At 39.7% G+C, this 24,079-nt stretch overlaps 1 protein-coding gene across 2 annotated transcripts in view; it reads right to left on the minus strand.

The window, feature by feature from the left end:
- Positions 1–24,079, minus strand: part of CERS6 (ceramide synthase 6) — a 353,731-nt gene that overhangs the window by 235,678 nt on the left and 93,974 nt on the right. For both annotated transcript variants that reach the window (XM_010858928.1, XM_010858927.1), the window contains exons 2-3: positions 15,546–15,651; positions 4,002–4,132 (exon numbers count right to left, since the gene is read on the minus strand). In XM_010858928.1, coding sequence (XP_010857230.1) covers positions 4,002–4,132; positions 15,546–15,651 — 237 coding nt within the window. The remainder of the gene's footprint in view (positions 1–4,001; positions 4,133–15,545; positions 15,652–24,079) is intronic.

Genomic DNA, 24,079 nt, shown 5'->3' on the forward strand with positions numbered 1-24,079 from the left:
CACACCAGGTGCCTGTGAAGTGCATCCCTGATTAAGAACAAGCTTTCCAGATCATCTTTTATATTGATGAGCAAATAACTATGACATACACATCTGCACACATAGACCAATATAATTTTGCTTAATTCCTCAAGGTGTTGTCTAAATGTTCTCTTTTGCCGCCTCAATCTTTCCTCTGAACTACTGTCTTTGAAGTTGTCTCACTGTTCAGTAATTTTCCCAGACAAATTTTAAGCCAAATGGTGTCTATATTAGGCACTCTTCATTTGGGGAGGCAGGATGCCAACTTAGATCAGCATACCCTTCCAAAATAATGCCTTCATAACATACAGTCACTTAAAAAATACTTATTCAGCAGACTCTATATGTTGTAATAAAGGCTGAGAAGAATGTAAGAAAAACAAGATACAATTCTTGTATCCTCAAGGAGCACATGTGATACAATTAGGGTGAAAATATACAGACAAGCTAAGAAAAGCTAAATATTCACATAAACAAACCATGTTGTTCAGTTCAGTTCAGTCACTCAGTCGTGTCCGACTCTTTGCGACCCCATGAACCACAGCAGGCCAGGCCTCCCTGTCCATCACCAATTCCCGGAGTCCACCCAAACCCACGTCCATCGAGTCAGTGATGCCATCCAACAATCTCATCCTCTGTCATCCCCTTCTCCTCCTGCCTTCAATCTTTCCCAGCATCAGGGTCTTTTCGAATAAGTCAGCTCTTCTCATCAGGTGACCAAAGCATTAGAGTTTCAGCTTCAACATCAGTCCTTCCAATGAACACCCAGGGCTGATCTCCTTTAGGATGGACTGGCTGGATCTCCTTGAAGTCCAAGGGACTCTCAAGAGAGTTCTCTAGCACCACAATTCAAAAGCATCAATTCTTCAGCACTCAGCCTTCTTTATGGTCCAACTCTCACATCCATACATGACTATAAAAACCATAGCTTTGACTATACAGACCTTTGTTGGCAAAGTACTGTCTCTGCTTTTGAATAAACTGTCTAGGTTTGTTATAGCTTTTCTTCCAAGGAGCAAGCATCTTTTAATTTCATGGCTACAGTCACCATCTGCAATGATTTTGGAGCCCAAGAAAATAAAGTCTGTCACTGTTTTCATTGTTTCTCCATCTATTTGCCACGAAGTGATGGGACTGGATGCCATGATCTTATTTTTTTGAATGTTGAGTTTTATGCCAGCTTTTTCACTCTCCTCTTTCACCTTCATCAAGAGGCTCTTGATTTATCTATAAGATTTATCTTACAGAAAAATCATTAAGTTGTAAACCAACAGATCATGGAGATAGTAGTATTTTAGGAAACTGTATTTTTTTTTTTTTTGTAGCAAACAAAATATCTGTAAGTATGAGATAAATAAGAGACCTAGGAGAGGAATTAGGATCAGCACCATAACAGTTGGCTTTACAAAGAACTAGTGGAACTAATGGGAGTGGCTAATTGGGTTGAGTTTCCAGCTATAACAGAATGGAGGCATACGAACAATTGGAGAAAGAGGGAAGTCAGCATGAAAGCAAATCAGAGTTTCCAGTGGGAGACAGCAGAATGATGCTGCAGAAGAAACATCTGCACTGGACACATACCTTTAGAAGATGCTGATGAAGGGAAGGAAGGTAGAAGATAGAATGAGAAAAATAAAGGTCAAATCTGGAGAAGTAGCCCATTAAAGACCCAGTGAAAATGCAGAACAAATGGTGTGAACAAAGGCCCTCAGAAAGGCAAGAGTAAAATCCTGGTGGCAACTCAGAAGTCAAGAAAGAAGAGAGTTTCAAAGCAAAGATCAACAAAGGAGAGGTCAAGGCCACGGGTACAGACTGTTCTAGTCCCAGGAACCCTGATTTATGCCCTAAACCATAGCTGATCTTTCTCCTTTAATCTCTACTGCCTGTCCATACCAACCATATAGAACACATACACGTTTATTTCTTAGTGTCTATAATGGATCCACACATACTCAGATACTCTGTCCCATCTCCTTGACACTATCATATGAAGCTTCTTGAGGGAGGAGATATTAATCAATACCGTATGCACCACCCATTTGTACTGTGCTTTCACATTACCAAGTCTCTGAAAGTGAAAGTGAAGTCGCTCAGTCGTGTCCGACTCTTTGTGACCCCATGGACTGTAGCCTATCAGGTTCCTCCATCCATGGGATTTTCCAGGCAAGAGTGCTAGAGTGGATTGCCAGTAATCATTTAAAATGAGTTTTAACTGATTATAACTATGACCATCCAGGTAATTGTGGTATGCAGATAAAAACCAGCTGAATTCAGGAAGAAGACACTGACACACTGCTTAGCCTTGCTATTCAAAATGTGGTCAACAGACCAGTGGAATCACCTGGGAACTTGTTAAATATTCAATTTTGGCTGCTATCCCAGACCAAGCAACTGAATCAGATGCATTTTAACATGATCCAGGTGATTGATACCTATGCACACTGCCACAGAAAGTGGTGATGACTCTATAGAATGGAAAGGGATTGCACTGAGTTACCAAAGAAGTTGAAGGAAAGGAAAAGGCACATGAATTTCACCCCATGGGCATGTGCCTAGACCCTGCATGTGTGGGTGCTCAGTTGCCTCTGACTGTTTGCAACCCCATGGAATTTTCCAGGCCAGAATATTGGAGTGGGTTGCCATTTCCTACTCCAGGGGACAATACTGATCCAGGGATCGAACCTGTATCTCTTGCATCTCCTGCATTGGCAGGCAATTCTTTACCACTAGCACCACCTCAGAAGCCCTCTTCACCTCTACTCAGACCTGCAGCTCAGCGATGGAGCCCAGGCCCCTTGTGCATGTGGCAGAACCAGACCAGGAAGCTATTCCAGCTTTTGATCAGGAGCCCAGATCCATAAATCCTTCTTCCATAAACTGCCACTAGTTCAATTATAGGAAGGGCTTTGCATATTCTATCTGCTAGGTTGTTTGTCCAGGTTTTATAAATATTCTGACCTTCTGAAGACCCTGTTTATGTTTCCCATATTTATCCTCAGCCTGAGGGTTTATATTATTCTGCCTCTCATTCATTTATCCCATAAAATTACGTTTCCCTCTAAGCTTTAGATTGCAATTGTTAACATACTTTTTCAACATAACTGAAAGCTAAACTTGAAAATGCAACTTCGACCCCAAAAGGAAAGAGCTATATTGACAGCATTATTGTTTAAGGGACCAAGTGTCAGGAAAAAGCTCCCAAAGAAAAGCACTATTAGACAAAGGCACAGTCTCATCTCAAAGGATGAAGACCACACAGAGCACCTAGTCTTGAGGCAGAATCTTGCCTTTGTTGGGCATGTGCTTGATGCTTCGATACTTCTTTCTCTAACTTTTCTACAGATGTGGGTTTTGAGTGTTACTAGTTCAAAATAACATTGTGCTCAAAGAGTTCTCTGCAGGTCTTTCACTATTTTTAACAGCTTCATTGACTTCTAATTTACACATCAAAAAGCTCACGTTTCAGAAATGGAAGAGACTTTCATTCCACCCCCCACTTCAAGCAATGCTTCATTAAACTCACCAAAGAATATAATATAGCCATTTCTTAAAACTCCAGGAAGACAGGACATCATCATGACCCCCTGATAATATATCCTAGTATTTCTGCTTTTATCAGTGGAAAGTACATCGTGACAATAAAAGTCCCCTCTGTTAAAATGCAAAATATAAAAGTAATGGCTTTTTGTGCTGCATTTCAAAGGTAGTTGACTGAAAATACCACTGTAAGCCTTGTAATCTGCCTGCTGTGTTGAAAGTCCATTAGGAAGCAAACTTCATTTACTGCATCAGATGTAGAAACCACAAATTCTGACAAACTACTGTCCCCCAGTTTTTCAGGGACTACTTTTTCCCACCAGAAGGCATGCTTTTGGTGGGGGGGTCCTGCTGGAGCCTGCACCAAGACATTATTTTTCACCTCAAGGATGGAATGAATAAGTTAAACAAGTTTTCTTTCAAAAAGATAAACAGCAACTCACATGCTCTCGCAGAACCTCTTCAGCGTGCTTGGTTTCTCCTGGTTGCGTCTTTGTCGGAACCAGCGTTGAATGCTGCGAACATCCCAGTCCAGCTGCTTGGAGAGGCCCTCCAATCTCTTTTCATCAGGATGCTATGACACAAGGAAAACATTTTCATCTTCACTATAAACAGATGTGCCCTGGCCTATACTGGAGATAATTGTTTTCCCGGTATTTTCTACCCACTATTAGATTGTTATATTGAATACTGAGGACCAAGACCTTCCATCAGCAGCATGAACAAAGACAACCACTTAGGACAAGAAAAGCTACTCATTATGAAACAACACTGAAAATATAAATCTCACTCTAATGCTTGTACTTCTTACCAGCAACAAAGACTCAACGAAATGGCCAACTGGCTAAACCAGCTCCACCAAGCTACCAGGAAAGGAGTTAAGTAAAGGTGAGTTGGCCAAAAGACCTCATTCAAATATTTCACTTTCTCAGGAGAAAATACTGTGCCCAATTATCGAATATCAAAACAATGTAGGACAGACAAAAAGCCTGGAGTAATCCCCAAATATGCCATTTTAACCTAAGGTACCAATTCCACTTAAAAGACATGTTTTCTCTTTCTTCCTCTTCAATTTCCCCTCTCTTCACTTGTTTATACATTCGTCTTGACTATTCATTTCTTGGTCTTCCTTTTGACTAGAACTCTATAAGATTTTTTACAATGACTATGCATTACCTGAAAATGCAAACTTGGTGAAGTAGAAAGAGACCCTATTTATGCTTGTCATATAAGAGCATCATCGACTCAGTGGACTTGAGTTTGAGCAAATTCCGGGAGGGCTTCCCTGGTAGCTCAGCTGGTAAAGAATCTGCCTGCAACGTATGAGACCCCAGTTCAATCCCTGGATAGGGAAGATCCCCTGGAGCAGGGCATGGCAACCCACTCCAGTTTTCTTGCTGGGGAATCCCCATGGACAGAGAAGCCTGGTGGGCTATCGTCCATGGGATCGCAGAGTCAGACATGACTGAGCGACTGAACAACAATAGTGATGATATTACTTGTTTCTCATTCTCATTTCTAGAAAATTAGGAGATGACAGACATAGGTTCAGTTCTTGTTCTGATGAACTTTCTGAGCCTCAGTTTCCTCACCTGTTCAAAGGAAGATTACTTATCCACCTAAACAGTGCTGAGGACCAAATGCAAAAATGTATGTATATCTCAGTACATATTAGTTCTGTCCCTCCTCTCTTCTGTGTCTTAGAGACCATCCTGCCAACAATTACATGAGGGTGACCTGTCATACAACAAAACTAAACTGAGTTAGTTCTACTCCTTTATTTGTTCTACCTTTGTTTTATAATTAAGGAGATGTTAATAATCAGAAGACAGAACGACAAATGGGGTAGGGGAAGACAGGCCGACAGCTTTTAAGTCCTAAGGGTGGAATGCACACGCGACACCTTTTTAAAGCCGCTCAAGAAATTCAAGGTGTCAGACACACAGGAAACACAGCAAATGGCCTTAGTCTTATGACTGAGGTTATAAAATGTGCTGAGCTTGGGTCTCTGAAAGTTATTTGCTAACTTTCAGTGAGGCACGTACTTTGTGGTATTTTTCTTAGAAGAATACCTGGCTATACTCTCCTCTGTCTCTCAATTTAAAGGTACGATAGAAAATGCACAGCCTACAATAAGAATACCCTGGCTCTACTATTTTCTTAAATTCATTTTTAATTTTCATTCATTTTCTAAGTCTATTGAATTGGTAAAACATTCATATGGTTCACAAAATAAAAATTATCCCAAATTTCACCTTCCAATTTGTACCTATTCTCTCAGTTCCTACTCTCCCCTTCTTATCAGGTAATGGGCTATTCAATTTCTTCCCAAAGTTATCTTGTCAAATATAAGCAAAGTTGAATATGCCTTCTTTTTTTTTTTTGAATATGCCTTCTTATATCCACCCCCCCTCACACCTTCACACAAAGTTGTTGTACTATTTTGGACTTTGGGTTTTTCACTTTACAATATATCTTGGAATATTTCCATATCACAGTATTAGGAACACCCTCCTTTTGTAGAACTATATGGACATGCCACAATTTACTTATCTGCTCCACTACTAATGCCCACTCAGGTAGCTTCCACACTTCCACTACTATAAACAATGCTGCAATAAATAACATTTTCATGGGTTATTTTATACACATATCAGTTCAGTTCAGTCGCTCAGTCGTGTCCGACTCTGCAACCCCATGGACTGCAGTATACCAGGCCTCCTTATCCATCACCAACTCCCTGGGCTTATTCAAACTTATGTCCAAGGAGTTGGCGATGCCATCCAACCATCTCATCCTCTGTTGTCCCCTTCTCCTCCTGCCTTCAATCTTTCCCAGCATCAGGGTCTTTTCAAATGAGTCAGTTCTTTGCATCAGTTGGCCAAAGTATTGCAGTTTCCCCTTCAGCATCAGTCCTTCCAATGAATATTCAGGACTGATTTCCTTTAGGATGGACTGGTTGGATCTCCTTGCAGTCCAAGGGACTCTCAAGAGTCTTCTCCAACACCACAGTTCAAAAGCATCAATTCTTCGGTGCTCAGCTTTCTTAATAGTCCAACTCTCACAACCATACATAACTACTGGAAAAACCATAGCTTTGACACATTTTTATTAATTTCTTCCTTCTGTTTGCCTTCATTTATTTTGTTGTTCTTTTTCCAATGTTTAAGCAAGTGGTTTTATATATATGCATGTATATATATATAAGAATATGAGTTTTCATCTGAGTACTACTTTGGCATAGTAGTACTTTCATCATTGTTTCCTAAATATTCTGAAATTTTGTTTTTACACAACAGTTAATTAAGAAAGCAAGAGCTTTGCTGATTTCTAGTATTTGTAAATTGTGCCTATTTTATAAATTTGTCACCATTTTTATATAATTAAAGGTTAACTTTTAAAAATATTTAACATGTTCTTGAAAAGATAGTGTAGTCTCTATATTCAGAATACAGGGTTCTAAATGTACCCCTTTAATCATCCTCATTATGCTTTTTAGAATTAGTTGCTATATTGTTTTTTATTTTATATGTTCTGTTTTATATTTTGACCTGTCATGACCCGGACATAAATTAAAATTTTTTACTATTAAATAAGTTTTTCTTTTGTTCTTTTCTATAAGTATATGGATACATTCATTTTTAATGCATGTATATTCATAACCATTTAAATTTCATTGTGAATTGTATCCTTTGGCAATTAAAAGCCAATATTTCATTTCATTTCAACCTTTTGGTCCAGAACTCTTTCTTTAAATAAAAACAGATACCCTACTTTCTTTATTATTTATATTTGTCTGTAAACCTTTACTCATCCTTTTATTTCAATGTCTATAGTTACTTTATCTAAAGGTAACGTTCATAAGCTAGGTGACCTAAATCTGAATTATTTTTATAAGATGAGGTAAACCCACTTATATTCATTGATATAAGTTTATACTTTGTTGTTATGGTTAGTCACTAAGTCTTGTCAGACTCTTTTGTGACCCCATGGACTGTAACCCACCAGGCTCCTCTGTCCATGGGGATTCTCCAGGCAAGAATACTGGAGTGGGTTGCCATTTCCTTCTCCAGGGAATCTTCCCAACCCAGGAATCAAACTCATGTCTCCTGCACTGGTAGGTGGATTCTTTACCACTGAGCCACTAGGGAAGCACTTATTTATACTTACTTCACATTAATTGTGTTTTCTGTTATCATAATTTAATTTTTTAAATTTTATCAAATCAAATACGGCTGATGTCCCTTTCTTTGTGTGGGTAATTTTTATTCTACTGGTAATCCACATAACCACAGGACTTTTCTTCTGTTTCCAGTCAATAAAAATTCCAAATGAACGATATTTAAAACTAGCATATTTCCTCTTCCTTCTTCACCCAATATTCAGTTCAGTTCAGTTGCTCAGTTGTGTCCAACTCTTTGCGACCCCATGAATTGCAGCACGCCAGGCCTCCCTGTCCATCACCAACTCCCGGAGTTCACCCAGACTCATGTCGATTGAGTTAGTGATGCCATCCAGCCATCTCATCCTCTGTTGTCCCCTTCTCCTCCTGCCCTCAATCCCTCCCAGCATCAGAGTCTTTTCCAATGAGTCAACTCTTTGCATAAGGTTAGTAATTTTCTCTCTCTGAGTTTACTCATGTACTATCAAATACGCTCATTCTTCTCTTACTCAGTTTGACTGCTTAAACCGATAAGCTTTGACTCCCAGCTATTAGAGCTTATGCAATTAATGAACTTGCTCTACCTCCCACCTTCATTCCCTTTTTCAGCTCAGTTATTGTGAGATGTATCATTTCTACATTGTGAGAGCATATAATGTTTACATTCTGTTCTGTCATCCTAATCCTCACATTTCTATCTCAGTTCTACAGTCTAAATGTATTCAAAACTCATCAATATTCCCAACAATCTCTTGGTCGGCTGAAATTAATACTTACATGTGTTAGTCACTCAGTCCTGTCTGACTCTTTGAGACCCCATAGACTGTAGCTCACCAGGCTCTTCTGTCTGTAGAATTCTCCAGGCAAGAATACTGGAGTGGGTTGCCATTCCCTTCTCCAAATACTCACAAAGTTTCTTTAAAAAAGGACTCATGGGAACAATTCCTCTCAATTTTTGAAAATTCAATATGTTTGTCTTTAGCCTTTACACTATAAAAACTATTTACCTAAACATAAAAATTCTTACTTCACATTTTCCTTGAAAATACTGGAAAATGTTGTCCTATACAATACTGCTACAGAGATGACTAAAGTTATTATGGATATTTTTCCCTAGATAAATGATGTAATTTTTTTTGCTCTTTTGCTTGTAATGCTTTGCTGTCCAAGAATTATTTCTTTTATATTTCAAGTCTAATATTTTAATAAGTCCTGGTGTAAACCTTCTTGGGTCTCTCTTTCCTGCATTCTATTAACATATTATAAATCTCCACTTATTTTACGAAAATTTTCTTCACACATTTATTCTACTTTGTTTTTCCTCAGACTTTCCTGGTAGCTCAGATGGTAAATAATCTGCTTGCAATGCAGGAGACCCAGGCTTGATCCCTGGATCAGGAAGATCCCCTGAAGAAGGGATGGCTACCCACTCTAGTATTCTTGCCTGGAAAATTCCATGGACAGAAGAGTCTGGCAGGCTACAGCCCATGGGGTCACAAAAAGTAGACTGCTTTCCCTTAAGAGACTCCAATTATACAGATGTTATATCCGCTTGCTCTATATATCTAATTATTTTTATCTCTTTTTCATTTCATTTATTTCAGCTTTATTATTTCTGACATGTTCCCCACTGAGATTTCTGCAACATTTAGTGTTTCCTGTGTTCTTTCCAAATTTGTCTTCATTTCTGTGATAGTTTTAGTACTTTTCCCCTGAACTAACCAGCTCATACTGCATCTCTTCTTGTTGATCAACTATTTCTTTCTTTAGGTTTTCTATTTCATTTTGTATGGTCTTCCTGAACAGAGCTATTGCTTTTTAAAAATAAAGTCTATGGTAAAATATCTGATTGCAATTTTCAGTTGCCCTGTGGCCTCCTTTTTGCAGTGACAATTTTTGTTAGTAATTGATGTTACGTATTCTTTTTCTTGTCTTTGATTCCGTGTGTTTCTTCTTTATTACCCATCATTGACTCAGTTGGATTTTCTTGACCAGCTGCTGGTAGTATAGGGAGCAGGGAGGGTACTTCTGCAGTTTAGAAAAGTGAAACTGAAAGTTACTCAGGCATGTCTGACTCATTGTGACCCCAAGAACTGTATCCTGCCAGGCTCCTCTGTCCATGGAATTCTCCAGGCAAGAATACTGGAGTGGGTAGCCGTTCCCTTCTTCAGGGAATCTTCCCAATCCAGGGATCAAACCCAGGTCTCCTGCATTGTAGGTGGATTATTAACCATCTGAACCCCCAGGGAAGCCCAAGATTACTGGAGTGGGTAGCCTATCCCTTGCCTCCAAAGAACACTACCTCCTGAAAATGTGCCATCCACCCGTAGTTTTCTGTGTACTTCTTCCACTTCTTTGAATTAAACTGAGTCTAGAAGGGCATCTACTAGCCTTGTTGCTATATCTAGTGTTGCAAACAGTGGATAGAATTTTGATCTTACCTTTAGGAGCTGTCATTTTTGCTGGCTTTCCTGAAATCTAGTCCCACAGGGTCCTCTATCCACACTTCATGCTTTTTACATCCTCCTTCTTGGCTTCTGCGCAACCCCAACTGTTTTTATTTAGCCTTTCTATATATATTTTGAAATCTGGAGATATATATCTCTTAGTTTGCCAAAAAATAAATATTGTAAGATTTTCCTTCCTTTTTTGTGTATTTTTTATTGTCATGTTTTATAAATGCTCCATAGTTCTTTTCCTTTTCTTAAGACTCTCAAGGAAAAAAATTAATAATTCTGACTTACATAAATATTTTTATACCAGAAATACCCAGGTTAACTTCCATAAACATAAACATACAAGGATGGAAAAGAAAAAGAGAAATAGGCATAAGAGGAGAATCAGGAAAAACTAATCAGACCTGCATATAATTTTTAAAAAACAGTGTAAACAGAGCAAAAGCAGATTATGATATGATAATCTCATAATTCTCTAGATCATAAAACCTAGTTCTAGAGCTGACAAATATATTTTACCCTTAATGGTTCAATAATTGCTTTGATGAGAAAATGAGGCTGTTATGATCACAGATATATGCCAAAAGCTAGAAAGATATATAAATAAATAGATTAAATGATTGATTAATTTATATCTATCTCATTCAGATAATTCTGGATATAATCAGTTAAGAAACATGAACTCAAAATATTCACTAAAGAAAAATAATCATGCCATTCATTTGAATGAGTCTAACAATTTACAATCGGTGATATTTGAGCCCCATCACAAATCTACTGAATCAGAATCTCTAGAAATAAGATGCAGCAATCTACATTTAATACCTCAGGTGCTCTTAATGTAAATTAAAGGAGAGACCTCCTGGCCCAAATAAAAGTTCCCTCTCTTACTGACTGACTTATAGCCCAAAGCCATAATGTTAATGTTATGCATGTTGCATAATGTCTGCAACAGCAGAGCCAATGCTCCAAAACACAATTCAGTTCAGTTCAGTTCAGTTCAGTCGCTCAGTCGTGTCTGACTCTTCGCGACCCCATGAATTGCAGCACACCAGGCTCCCTGTCCATCACCAACTCCCGGAGTTCACTCAGACTCACGTCCATTGAGTCAGTGATGCCATCCAGCCATCTCATCCTCTGTTGTCCCCTTCTCCTCCTGCCCCCAATCCCTCCCAGCATCGAGTCTTTTCCAATGAGTCAACTCTTCCCATGAGGTGGCCAAAGTACTGGAGTTTCAGCTTTAGCATCATTCCTTCCAAAGAAATCCCAGGGCTGATCTTCAGAATGGACTGGTTGGATCTCCTTGCAGTCCAAGGGACTCTCAAGAGTCTTCTCCAACACCACAGTTCAAAAGCATCAATTCTTCAGCGCTCAGCTTTCTTCACAGTCCAACTCTCACATCCATACATGACCACTGGGAAAACCATAGCCTTGACTAGACGGAATGAAAAAGTAGGAAGTCAAGAAACACCTGGAGTAACAGGCAAATTTGGCCTTGGAATACGGAATGAAGCAGGGCAAAGACTAATAGAGTTTTGCCAAGAAAATGCACTGCAAACACCCTCTTCCAACAACACAAGAGAAGACTCTACACACGGACATCACCAGACGGTCAACACCGAAATCAGATTGATTATATTCTTTGCAGCCAAAGATGGAGAAGCTCTCTACAGTCAGCAAAAACAAGTCCAGGAGCTGACTGTGGCTCAGACAATGAACTCCTTATTGCCAAATTCAGACTTAAATTGAAGAATGTAGGGAAAACCACTAGACCATTCAGGTATGACCTAAATCAAATCCCTTACGATTATACAGTGGAAGTGAGAAATAGATTTAAGGGACTAGATCTGATAGATAGAGTGCCTGATGAACTATGGACGGAGGTTCATGACAATGTACAGGAGACAGGGATCAAGACCACACCCATGGAAAAGAAATGCAAAAAAGCAAAATGGCTGTCTGGGGAGGCCTTACAAATAGCTGTGAAAAGAGAAACGAAAAGCAAAGGAGAAAAAGAAAGATATAAACATGTGAATGTAGAGTTCCAAAGAATAGCAAGGAGAGATAAGAAAGCCTTCTTCAGTGATCAATGCAAAGAAATAGAGGGAAACAACAGAATGGGAAAGACTAGAGATCTCTTCAAGAAAATTAGAGATACCAAGGGAAGATTTCATACACAACTCAAGTCTGCTCAAAAACCAATACTTTTAATTATTTTACAACAGAGGTAGGTTCTCTGAGATATTTATAAAATTTTAGATTTACAGAGGGAAAAAAATGAGTGAAAAAGACATGCAGATGTTACCTCAACAGGAAAGACAGCCAAAGACTATGAAGCAGTTCACATTTATCAGCTAATTTCATAGATGAAAACTGCTCAGTCAGGGCATGTGACTAGTGAACTCACACTGGAATCCAGACTCAGAAGGGCTCACACTTGGGGTTTAAAATTCTATGGTTGCCATCTTGAAATTCTTGATAATTGTGTTAAGGGGATGGTGTTTTGTATAGGAGTCCACTGGGACAGGGAAGCATATGTCAGGGATTCAGAGTCTTGCTTGGCTCACACACAGTCCCGTCACTGCCCCCAGATGAGGCTGGGTACCTTACTTCCCTGTCCTCCAGCTCCCCAGGGCCTCCAGGCTTCACCTTCCCACTCCTGCTGACTGACTACTGCTGCCCTAGGTGCAAACATGGAAAGGGGTGGGATTAGGTGTTCACACCCCACGGTGTCTCAGCCACCTGCGCCCTGGGCTAGCAGCATCCCAAGGTACTTAGTGGGTGACTCGGTGGGGATTAGCCTCTTGCTCACTCCAATCCTCCAATCCAGGTACCTAGTATGTCTTGGAGCAGAGAATGCAGTACACTGGCAGGGCTCCTGTCCACTATGGGTTGGGACAGTGGGCCTATGGAAAGGGGAGAGGCCTATATCAACTTCCCCCAGGAGCTGGAAAGAGACAGAACTCAGCAGCTAGTGGGCTGTGCGTGCACTAAATCACACAGGGTGGGGTTCCTGGGTATCTGTCAGGGTTTTCACTTGCCTCATGAGTATGCCTAAAAGGCATGGCATTAAATACCAAATAAAAACTCTTGACAGGTCAAGAGAGAGACAAACTACACAAGAAAGGAAAAGGCTTTCTCTTTCTATGCCTCTAATGGCACCTTTTTGCGCTTTTTGAACAAAGGGCCCTGCATTTTTAGTTCTGCACTAGCCTCCAAAAATTATGTAGCCAAGTACTGCATGCAATAGATTTTAAGGGTTCTAAGGGGATATCCCTTCACACTTGAAAGATGATAAACATGCCCTTCTTCAAAGATGAACTGGAACCATGGTCAAGGCCAGGATGCTGGACAATCATTGTTCAAACCCTCCAAATCCTGCTGCTTGTATTCTGGTCAGCAGATCTGTTCCTTTCTCATATCACAGATAACACTGGCAAACTACAAAGAATTCAGGGGAAAACAGTTCCAGCCTTGGCTGCATTTAATTCAAAACCTGAGGCTTCTGCTTTAATCATGTAGAAATTTCCAAAAGAATCACCTTGGAAACCAAGAGAATATGATCATTAAAATTAGCTAGAAGCAAATATCCTCCAGAGCAGTCAACCTGGTTGCAAAATCCTTTCATTACCTTTATAGAGAAAAATCCCCTAGTAACCATAATAAACAAAAGGCAAGGGAAATAAACATCTACCGCAGGATTCCTAAAGGGAGGCATAACATTTGGGTAGAAAATTCATTTTTATGCATTTAGAGTAGTTCACAAGGTAAATACAAATATGTTGTAATCACATGTGAAAAAATGAACCTATAACTCCCTATGTGCTTAGTCACTTAGTCATGTCCAACTGTTTGTGACCCCATGGACTGTAGCCTGCCAGGCTCCTCTGTTTATTGGAATGTTTAGGCAAGAATACTAGAGAGGGCTGCCATTTTCTCTTCCAGGAAATCTTCCTGACCCAGGGATCAAACTTGCATCTCCTGTATCTCCTGCATTGGCAAGCAGTCTTTACATGAGCCACCTAGGAAGCCCTTATAACTCCCTACACATCTGCTATTTCAGAGGGAGAAAATGTGTTTGCTGCAACAAACTGATAAATAAAAATGCAATTTCCTCCCTAATATTTTCTTCCTTTAAACACCCTGTCACATGAGTCCCTTCAGGTTAGAAAGTGGCAGTCTAAAATCATCTCACAAAACAAAAATTCCATTTATTCTACTCTCCTTCTTAGCAGAGATATAAAAAACATTGTGTGTGTTCTTTCACTTTCCTGAGAAGAATACCATTTCTAAAAGAATAGAGGGGAAAACCCTAGAGAATCCTGGCAGAAATGTAGACCACAAAATAAACAAATATGTTTGAAAATTTGAATTAATTATTTTACAACAAGAGAGAACCAATAAAAATGGTTAGCAATATAAATACCAAAAAAGGAATAAAATTTGCTTAACATGGTCAAATCACATCTTAGAAGCCTGAGAAATTGTCCCAGAAAAAAACGAAAGCAGGAAAACAAACCATTTAATACGCAAACACACAATATTTCTCATAGACTGTTATGCTTCTCCTTTCTTTTCCATGAAAGAGTGAGAGAGAGATTTCAGTAAGAATAAGCTATTCGGATGCTGTGACTTGCATTTTCATGGCCTTAGCTTGAGGGTTTCTGACTTCCGTCTTCTTCCTCCTCTTTTTGTTCAGAAGGAGAGACCAGCTGGCAGTCGGTGACAATCTTTCCTCTACATCCTCCCTCTCTCCCCTGCTCGCCTCTTTCCAGCCTGGTTTGGACTTTAACTCTCAGCGGAGCGATCACCTCCTCCCCAATTTCCTTTACAGTCAATCTGTACTTTGTAACTCTCTGGACCCTCGCTCTTCCTGGCTTCATATTACTGCTCTTCTTTCCTTCCATTGCTCCCATTTTTGTTCACATAGGCCTGTGTATCATAGCTGCTAGAACATATGGACAACTCCATAAGCAAATGAGCACTTTTCCTCACAGCTACAGTAATCGTATTCCTCAGCTCTCCCCAGTCGCCTCCACAAAGTCCCACCCCACCGTTAGACATACATACTGCGTCACATCAGGTGAGACTGAGGCATAGAACTCGTGCCCTCACTGTCTCATCTAGACTGTGCTCCACAGCCAAGCGTCTCGCACGCTCTTGGGAGTAAACCTGCAGGTCTCAAACATGCCCACGTGTGTTTGGCTTCTCCCTTTCTCAGTTTATCGCAGGGCCTGTGTGCTTTCCATGCTTTCAAGCATGAGGCTAGTCAAATGTTCGTTCTCAAACTCAACACAGAGGGAAGTAAATGATTTCAGACTAAGAATAGTGGTCGTAACAATTTATATCCCAGAAAAGGACAATCATACCTTTGTAATTGCAGTGAAGACCTTTTCCAGGATGGCATTTGGCTGGGCAATCTGTGGTCCATTGGCCTGAATGTTGAGGGCTATGGCACATGGTTTGGCTACAAATCTGAAAAAAAAAAAAAAAAAAAAAACACATTATTCTCTCTATAGCTGTTCTTAATGTTATCAGGTAACCATTCCTCAATTGTCCCAATAAAATGTTGATATGATTTTATGGGTAGACACTGTCAACACTCATAAATCAGGACCTATATAAAGCAGATTTAACTTTTTTTCTCCTTTAATTCCCCAGCAGTGACAGTAAAAAAAGAAATCTTTTTAAAACATTTAACCCTCCTGATATGTAAGTTATAATGAGACTGACTAGACAGAAAGACTACAAATGAGAAATATACCAGTATAAGATACATAAACCAAACAAACTATGATTTTGAAATGATGTATGTTCTTCTTACAAGTCACGTTATATTTTTACTAGGAAAGTGTTAACTAACAGAGTATGCTTTTGATCAACCCCAGTCCAAAGCCTGGCCCATGTGGTCTCCGTGATCCAAGTGTGCTATGTTCGGTCCCACATTTTTATGACTTCTTAAAATTCCTTGCTTTACGATTATTTGCTTCTTTCTCATAAGGAGTCATGAAAGGTGTCAAACAACATGACGTCCCAGCCAAGCTGAAAAGTCTGAAATTATTACACACATCAGCTGCACCATTTTTATCATAAGAAAATGACTATGTCAAGAAGAACAGGACGTCTCAGCTACACTTCTGGCTGTGTTTAAAGTGTGAATGAGCCACGGGAGGCATGCAGACAGAGGACATGGGGCCTCAAAGGTCTGATGATGTCTCTAAAACCTTTTTTATAAGAAAAGCATTTGAGTTGTTTTAAACTAAACATTCGAGAAATAAGGTGCAATGCACCTTTTCAATAGTGACATTTAACTTTTTCTATAAATGCAAATAATACAATATTATATGAAAGTATGACCCAAATTCATTTAATATTGGCCAAAAGCAACTGATAAATATACACAACAGACCGTGAGTAAATCTTAGATGAAGTTTCTTTAATAATAGTGAATAGCGGGGGGTAATTCCCTGGTGGTCCAGTGATTAAGACTCTGAGCTCCCAAAGCGGGGAGCACAGGTTCAATCCCTGGTCAGGGGTCTAAGACCCAGCACGCCACACAGTGTGCCAAAAAAAAAGCAGATGAGTTAAAGAACAGTAAACAAGGGAGGGATTTTTTTTTTTTCTTTAAAGAGGGACTAATGAAGTTTACATACATGGTACCTCATAATATCCCACTGGGTCCTATTTCAAGTAAAAGGGGAAAAAATGTATTCAAACAAAAAAATGGAATACTGTACATGCAAGCCCAAACCAGTAAAGATATACACGGGAAATGCAATTTAATTCCTGTTTCATTGGGCTCTCTGGAACAAAGTTAGGAAGAATAACCACCTTTGCTAGAATGAAAAACATGTTACCTATGCCCTCACCTTTGTAAAAGAAGTGTAGTATTTTTTTTAAATAACTCTGGGTATTCACTAAAAACAGTCATTGTGGTGCTACGAATGTAGCTAGTAGAAAGAAAGAAACATGGATGGGCAGTGACCACTTGTTTCCTTAAAGTTTCCTGCTTCCTGGTTAGTGCCTCTTCATCATAAGGCATAATAAGAGGTGTGGGAAGACATGCGATCAGCAAGAGTTTTTCATTTTTTTAAAAAAGGTGAAATAGCAAAACTAGGTATAAAAGCCAAAATCAACACTTCTAATGGTTTCCTTCTACTCTTCCCTGTGGGATTTCTCCCCAGCCCTCTCTTGTCTTCATAATTCCTACAAATTCTGAAACGCTGTGTTCAAATTTCCTGTTGGAATTTGGCGTCAGCATCCTTGATGGAGAATATGATCTGTTTTTTTCTTCTAAAGAGTGAAGAGTCTAAATGCAGAGGCTGATCACTTTATCTGTGAATACGACAATGCCAGGCACACACAGGAGGGGGCAAGAATCTGATCCACTGGCTATGTTCTGCAAATGTGCTTTTAATGTGGCCATCATTGCGGTGAGTGCTGCTGACAAGCTAACAGACCTTCTCTGTGTACCCACAACAGTGTGCAGGCAGACAGCAGGAGAGTCAAGAAATTCACTCAGTAGAACCTCTTCAAAAGCAACTTCCTCACCTTTACTGTCACTTGCCAGTAACACACAAAAACATTCAAAAAGGTTCTTTTAGTATTTTATACAATACCATGTTTTACACCTTACTCCTCCTCTTTTTAAACTTCAAATCACTTTTTTTTAGAAACACTCTCTACATTTCCAGAACTAATAAGCATCTTGAAGAAGGCATATCACTTGATCATTAAACTTCTGAAATTTTGATAATCAAAATTATCAAATAAATATGACTCTCTATAAACATACTTTTAAAACAATGTCTAAAGGATAGGTGGGAATTATCTGCTACTATCTGGCGACAGAGACCTAGTTTCAGAAATTGATCTCTCTATGCCCAATGTCCTCATATGTAAGAAATAATATTTACATAGATAAATAAAAATTGTGTGATTATACAAACACATGTATATATTAAAACATAATGTCACATGGCCTCTTTGTCTAAAAGCTTTGATGGGAGCCATGTGTATGGTTTCACACGATACCATTTACACACCATGACTCTCTGGACCCAGCAACCCACACAGCTTCAGCTACGCTGTGCCAAGCCATGTGCATCCAACAAGGTTTGAATGTACCAAGCAAGAAAAGGGGAGACCAGAAACAAGACAGGCAACTAAAAAAGACAAGGGTCAGCAGGTAAAATAACCACTTGCCTCAGTTTACCCTCAGAGCTTGGTTGTCCCAGCATCATTATTAATGGTACCCCTTTACTGATAAGAGCATTCCTGCGTGATACTCTGCCACAATAATTTTATAAGTGTGTGAGCAATAAATTGTAGTGACCCTCATCATCAAGCCTCAAGCTTGATGGACACAGGTCCACACTGGGTCCAGACCAGCACTGCCTTAAGGTTCTGAGCCCATCCCTGACTCTTGAGAGTCCCTTGGGCAGCAAGCAGATCAAACCAGTCAATACTGAAGGAAATCGGTGCTGAATATTGATTGGAAGGACTGATGCTGAAGCTGAAGCTCCGATACTTTGGCCACCTGATGAGAAAAACTGACTCATTTGAAAAGACCCTGAAGCTGGGAAAGATTGAAGGCGGGAGGAGAAGGGGATAACAGAAGATGAGATGGTTGGATGGCATCACCAACTCAATGGACATGAGTTTGACCAAGATCCAGAAGATGGTAATGGACAGGGAGGCCTGGCGTGCTGCAGTCCATGGGGTCACAAAGAGTCAGACACATCTGAGTGACTGAACTGAACTGATACCTGGTATTCTCTCCAAGTCCAAACCTTCCCAGATCCCCTGTCAATCTCCATGGCCCTGCAGGATGCTATGTCCACACCCGTCACAGGAGAGTTGGGGTGTGTGCGTGTGTGTGTGTGTGTGTGTGTGTGTTGCTCTTCCCTGTGTGTGTGGTCTCTTTCATAGAGGTTGCAATGAACCTTTCACCAAGGTGAAAGCACCCATCTCTACTGATCCTAGCACACACATATACTCTCCCTCAACCAGGGGAGGCAGGAATATCACCACCCCCACTCTGCAGAAAGAGAGACGCAAGTATCCTCTGCCTCTAGGGGAAGGGAAGCAGAAAATGTCATATTTCTTTCCTAAAAAATTTTAGGCGAATGTTATCATCAGCTCCCCATCTTTGTTTACTGGCCAGGCTAAGTCCCAAATTCCAAGGATTTGTAGGATAGGATGTGAGAAGTGACAGTCAAATTTAATAGAATTTAACTCAATTTAAAGGTTGAAGGTCTTATGGTTTAAATGGCTTCTGATGGGTATGTACAATAAATCAAACCACTTGAATCCCTTGAAAGAAGTTACTGTGTCCAGAAATATTTTTACAGAACACCAGGCACACTGTGGGCACTCAATGAATATTTGATGGTGAGTGAATAAATGAATGATTGAATCAGCTAAAATATAATGGCACATGACCTTTCTATCTTTTTCATAAGAGCTGTGCATTTTAATTCCCTTAAATACCTACATCTACAAAGGGTCCTTATTTGGGACTCAGAGGATAGAAGACTGATGGCTCAAACTCGAGAAGCTGTTTCTATAATTTCCATTGTCCCTATAAAGTCAAAGTGGCCCTACAGAGCTCTTGTGTAGGTTCTACCAATCTCTCACTAGGCATTCTCTTTTCAACTTACCTAGCACAAAGAGCCAAACATTAAATTTCCAAGATTTAAAAAATTTCACAAGATAGGCAGAAAACATTAATTTCAAATTCCAAATGAGAGAAGAAAAAATAATTTTTATCATCCTAAAAGCAATATATGTTTTATATAAATCTATATGAAAATAGAAACTATATTTGTTTATTCTCCAAGAATTTGTGAATCACTGCTGCATCTTTTTAAGAAAGCATGCTGCTGCTGCTAAGCTGCTTCAGTCCTGTCTGACTCTGTGCGACCCCATAGATGGCAGCCCACCAGGCTCCTTTGTCCCTGGGATTCTCCAGGCAAGAATACTGGAGTGGGATGCATTTCCTTCTCCAACGCATGCATGCATGCTAAGTCGCTTCGTTGCTTCAGTCGTGTCCGACTCTGTGTGACCCCATAGATGGCAGCCCACCAGGCTCCTCTGTCCAGGGGATTCTCTAGGCAAGAGTACTGGAGTGGGTTGCCATTTCCTTCCCCATAAGAAAGCATATTAGACACCAAATAAAACTAATGACAAAACATCTATAATTTTATCACCTATTGCCATGGTCCATTAGAGAAATGCTGGATTTTTTTCCTCCAATGCTGGCTCTAATAGAATTTCACAAAAGCTGTCTTTTACAAGGGTTGTCTTAGGAGAGAGAAAAACAGAGTAAGATGAGGGTGGAGTAGAGTACCTACAAATATAATAGTTGAAAGGGAATATGTATTTTCAAGCTTTGATGACTGCCTCTACCAGGAAATGCTCACCTAATTACTTTTTTATCAAAGGCAGTAACACTACCTTCAAAAGATCAAATATTGTGAAGTACTTTCATGTAGAATAACATATTTGAAAGTAAATATAGCAAGGATGTAAGCTTTGAAAAATACTAGTCTCAATGTAAAAGCAGAGAAAACACGAAGACATTCCTACTTTTTAGTTCTATTTAACAACATGTATTTGTATTTTAAACATGAATTGAATGTCTCTACACAGAATACCAAGGTACGCTCCGGGCTACAGTGTGCTTAAAGGTATACACAAAAATGAAGTGATTCTTGCATGAAACACCTTCCCAATACAGAAAAAGAGTAAATTAAAAAAAATTTTTTTAATGTAAATAAACATTTACAGGGTACATGTCGGCTCTCATCACTTAGTACTGTGTAATCAGGGGCTTTCCTGGTGGCTCATGGGCAGAGAATCTGCTTGCAATGCAGGAGGCAGGGCTTTGACCCCTGGGTCAGGAAGATCCCCTGGAGGAGGGCATGGCAACTCTCTCCAGTATTTTTTCCTGGAGAATCACATGGACAGAGGAGCCTGGCAGACTACCATCCACAGAGTCACAGAAGAGTCAGACACTACTGAAGCGACTTAGCGCGCACACACTATGTATTGTCTTCAGTGGGGAGCACTGACTCTAGCACTTCCTGCACTTTGCAAAGTAGCTGGATGGCTGTGGTGGTAGATACACAAATCTACACATGTGATTTTTAAAAAGTGCATAGATTTTGGGACTTCCCGGGTTGTCCAGTGGTTAAGAATCCACCTTGAGATGCAGGGAACACAGGTTTGATCCCTGGTAGGGGAACTAAGATCCCACAAGCCTTGGAGCAACTAAGCCTGCATGCCACAACTAGTGAGCTTGAATGACACAGCTAGAGAGTCCGTGTAACATCGTGAAGCTCCCACGCATGCAATTAAGACCCAAATAAATAAATATTCTTTAAGTGTATAAAATTAAATCACACACACACACAATGTACAGCTGGGGAAATCAGTGTAAGTTCAATAGACTGTATCAATGCTAATTACCTGGCAATGATGCCATACTATAATTTTAGTATTCCTTCTTACAACTGCATCTGAATCTGCAACTATCTCAGGAAAGATTTCGATTTAAAAAATAATTAGAAGCACTCTGGTTTTGATATGGGGAAATGAGCACCCAATAAATTGATTTCTCATCTTTAAAAACTGCACAACATGCCAACCCTCTAAAAACAAAACCAAGTACCCAAGGGCTCTGGAGATGGAACATACGCAAGTAGACTGGAGGGGAGTCAAAAGCTGGAGCAGGAAACCAGCAGACAGCAAGCTCCTGTTTATTTATGTATATATTTGGTTTGCAGCTCAACTCTGAGATCAATCACAGCAGCAGATACAGCTTTGACAGGAAAACACACTCTCTGTCTAACTGTGGGTACTAGGGAAGGAGCCTGGGGAAATCAGAGACTGGCTAAGGAACCACAAAAGAAAGAAGACAGAGAAGCCAACCCCTAATTCGGCATAATAACGAAGCATGATTCTGGCTGACCACAAGCCATGTATGTACAAGGTAAGCTGAAAGCAAGTAGGAGCTAAGGTTTAAAGAACTGAATAAAGACTGAAGCCATGGTCCACTGAGGGCCCGACAGGCTACAGTTTGAACCTAACTGAGTAAATTGTTTGTTAACACAAAACATCTCAACACTCTTCACAGCAATGTAAAAAAAAAAAATCCAGAATCTCTTCAATATAACTCTAAGAATATCCAGATACAATCTAATATGTTGATGGAAAGCAAGGAAAACATGACCCAAATTTAGGGGAAAGACACACAAAGAGATTCAGTGAACTTGAAGATAGGACAATGGAAATAATGCAATCTGAGAAAAGGAAAGAAAAAAAAATGACAAAATAAAGAAACAGACATTGACGACTTGTAGAACAATTTTAAAAAGGCTAACATATGGGTAGTTGGAGTTCCAGGAAAAAAAGGAGAAAGACTGGAGAAGAAGAAGGTATCAGAAGAAATATAGAAAGAAATGTATTTCTCAAATTCGATAAAAGACATAAACATACAGTTTGGGAAGTTCAAGAATCCCCAAAAGAGGTAAGTTCCAAAAAAAAAAAGAAAATACAGACAAAATCACAGTCAAACTGATGAAAACCAAAGATAAGGGGAAATATTGAAACTCACTAGAGAAAATGGCACATTGTATACAGGGAAAAATAATTTGAAAAACAAAGGACTTCTCATCAGACATGATGGAGGTTTAATGACAGTGAAACAACATCTTTAAAGTGCTGAGGCAAAAACAAAATAAAAAAAGTTATCACCCCAAAATTCTACATCCAGCAAAATTTTTCTTCAAAGAATAAAAGTGACAGGAAAATGAAGGGAATTTCTGTGCCACCAGATCCCCACTTCAAGAATACTAGAGGGACTTTAGGCTGAAAGGAAGCAAAATCAGAGGGAAGCTTAGATCTCAAGAAAAAATGAAGAACATCAGAAATGGTAAATATAAAAGTACTCGGAAGATCTCTGAAAGTAATTATGACCGATCAGTAACAGGTTAAATAGACACAATTATGAGGAATAACATATGTCCCATCCCAGACAGTGCTGGAAAGAAACCTAAACATGAACATCCAAGGGGAAAAAAAATACAAAGAGGGGTGATTGATTTAATTCATTGCTTAGCCACAAGCACCTCCACAGACTCCAACATTCACCAGAAAGCATTACAAATGTAAAACATATGAGAACAGTATAGATTGGATATTGAAAGCGACCTGAATGCATGTTTAGATACACATAGGTTCATGTGCCTGGGTAAGTAGGTGTATGTGTGGAACTGTGTATTGTACAATTCTAAGACAAAGATGCTACAAGAAAACATTTATGGAAAGAAGGCCAGGAGGAGACTGATATTTATTAACACTTCAGTTCAGTTCAGTCGCTCAGTCATGTCCGACTCTTGGTGACCCCATGAATCGCAGCATGCCAGGCCTCCCTGTCCATCACCAACTCCCAGAGTTCACTCAAACTCATGTCCATTGAGTCGGTGATGCCGTCTCATCCTCTGTCGTCCCCTTCTCCTCCTGCCCCCAATCCCTCCCAGCATCAGGGTCTTTTCCAATGAGTCAACTCTTTGCAGGAGGTGGCCAAAGTATTGGAGTTTCAGCTTTAGCATCAGTCCTTCCAATGAACACCCAGGACTGATCTCCTTTAGAATGGATTGGTTGGATCTCCTTGCAGTTCAAGGGACTCTCAAGAGTCTTCTCTAACACCACAGTTCAAAACCATCAATTCTTTGGTGCTCAGCTGTCTTCACAATCCAACTCTCACATCCATACACGACCACTGGAGAAACCATAGCCTTGACTAGATGGACCTTTGTTGGCAAAGTAATGTCTCTGCTTTTGAATATGCTATCTAGGTTGGTCATAACTTTCCTTCCAAGGAGTAAGCGACTTTTAA

The sequence above is a fragment of the Bison bison genome, unplaced genomic scaffold, assembly GCF_000754665.1.
Source record: "Bison bison bison isolate TAMUID 2011002044 unplaced genomic scaffold, Bison_UMD1.0 scf7180017864452, whole genome shotgun sequence".
NCBI lineage: Eukaryota > Metazoa > Chordata > Mammalia > Artiodactyla > Bovidae > Bison > Bison bison.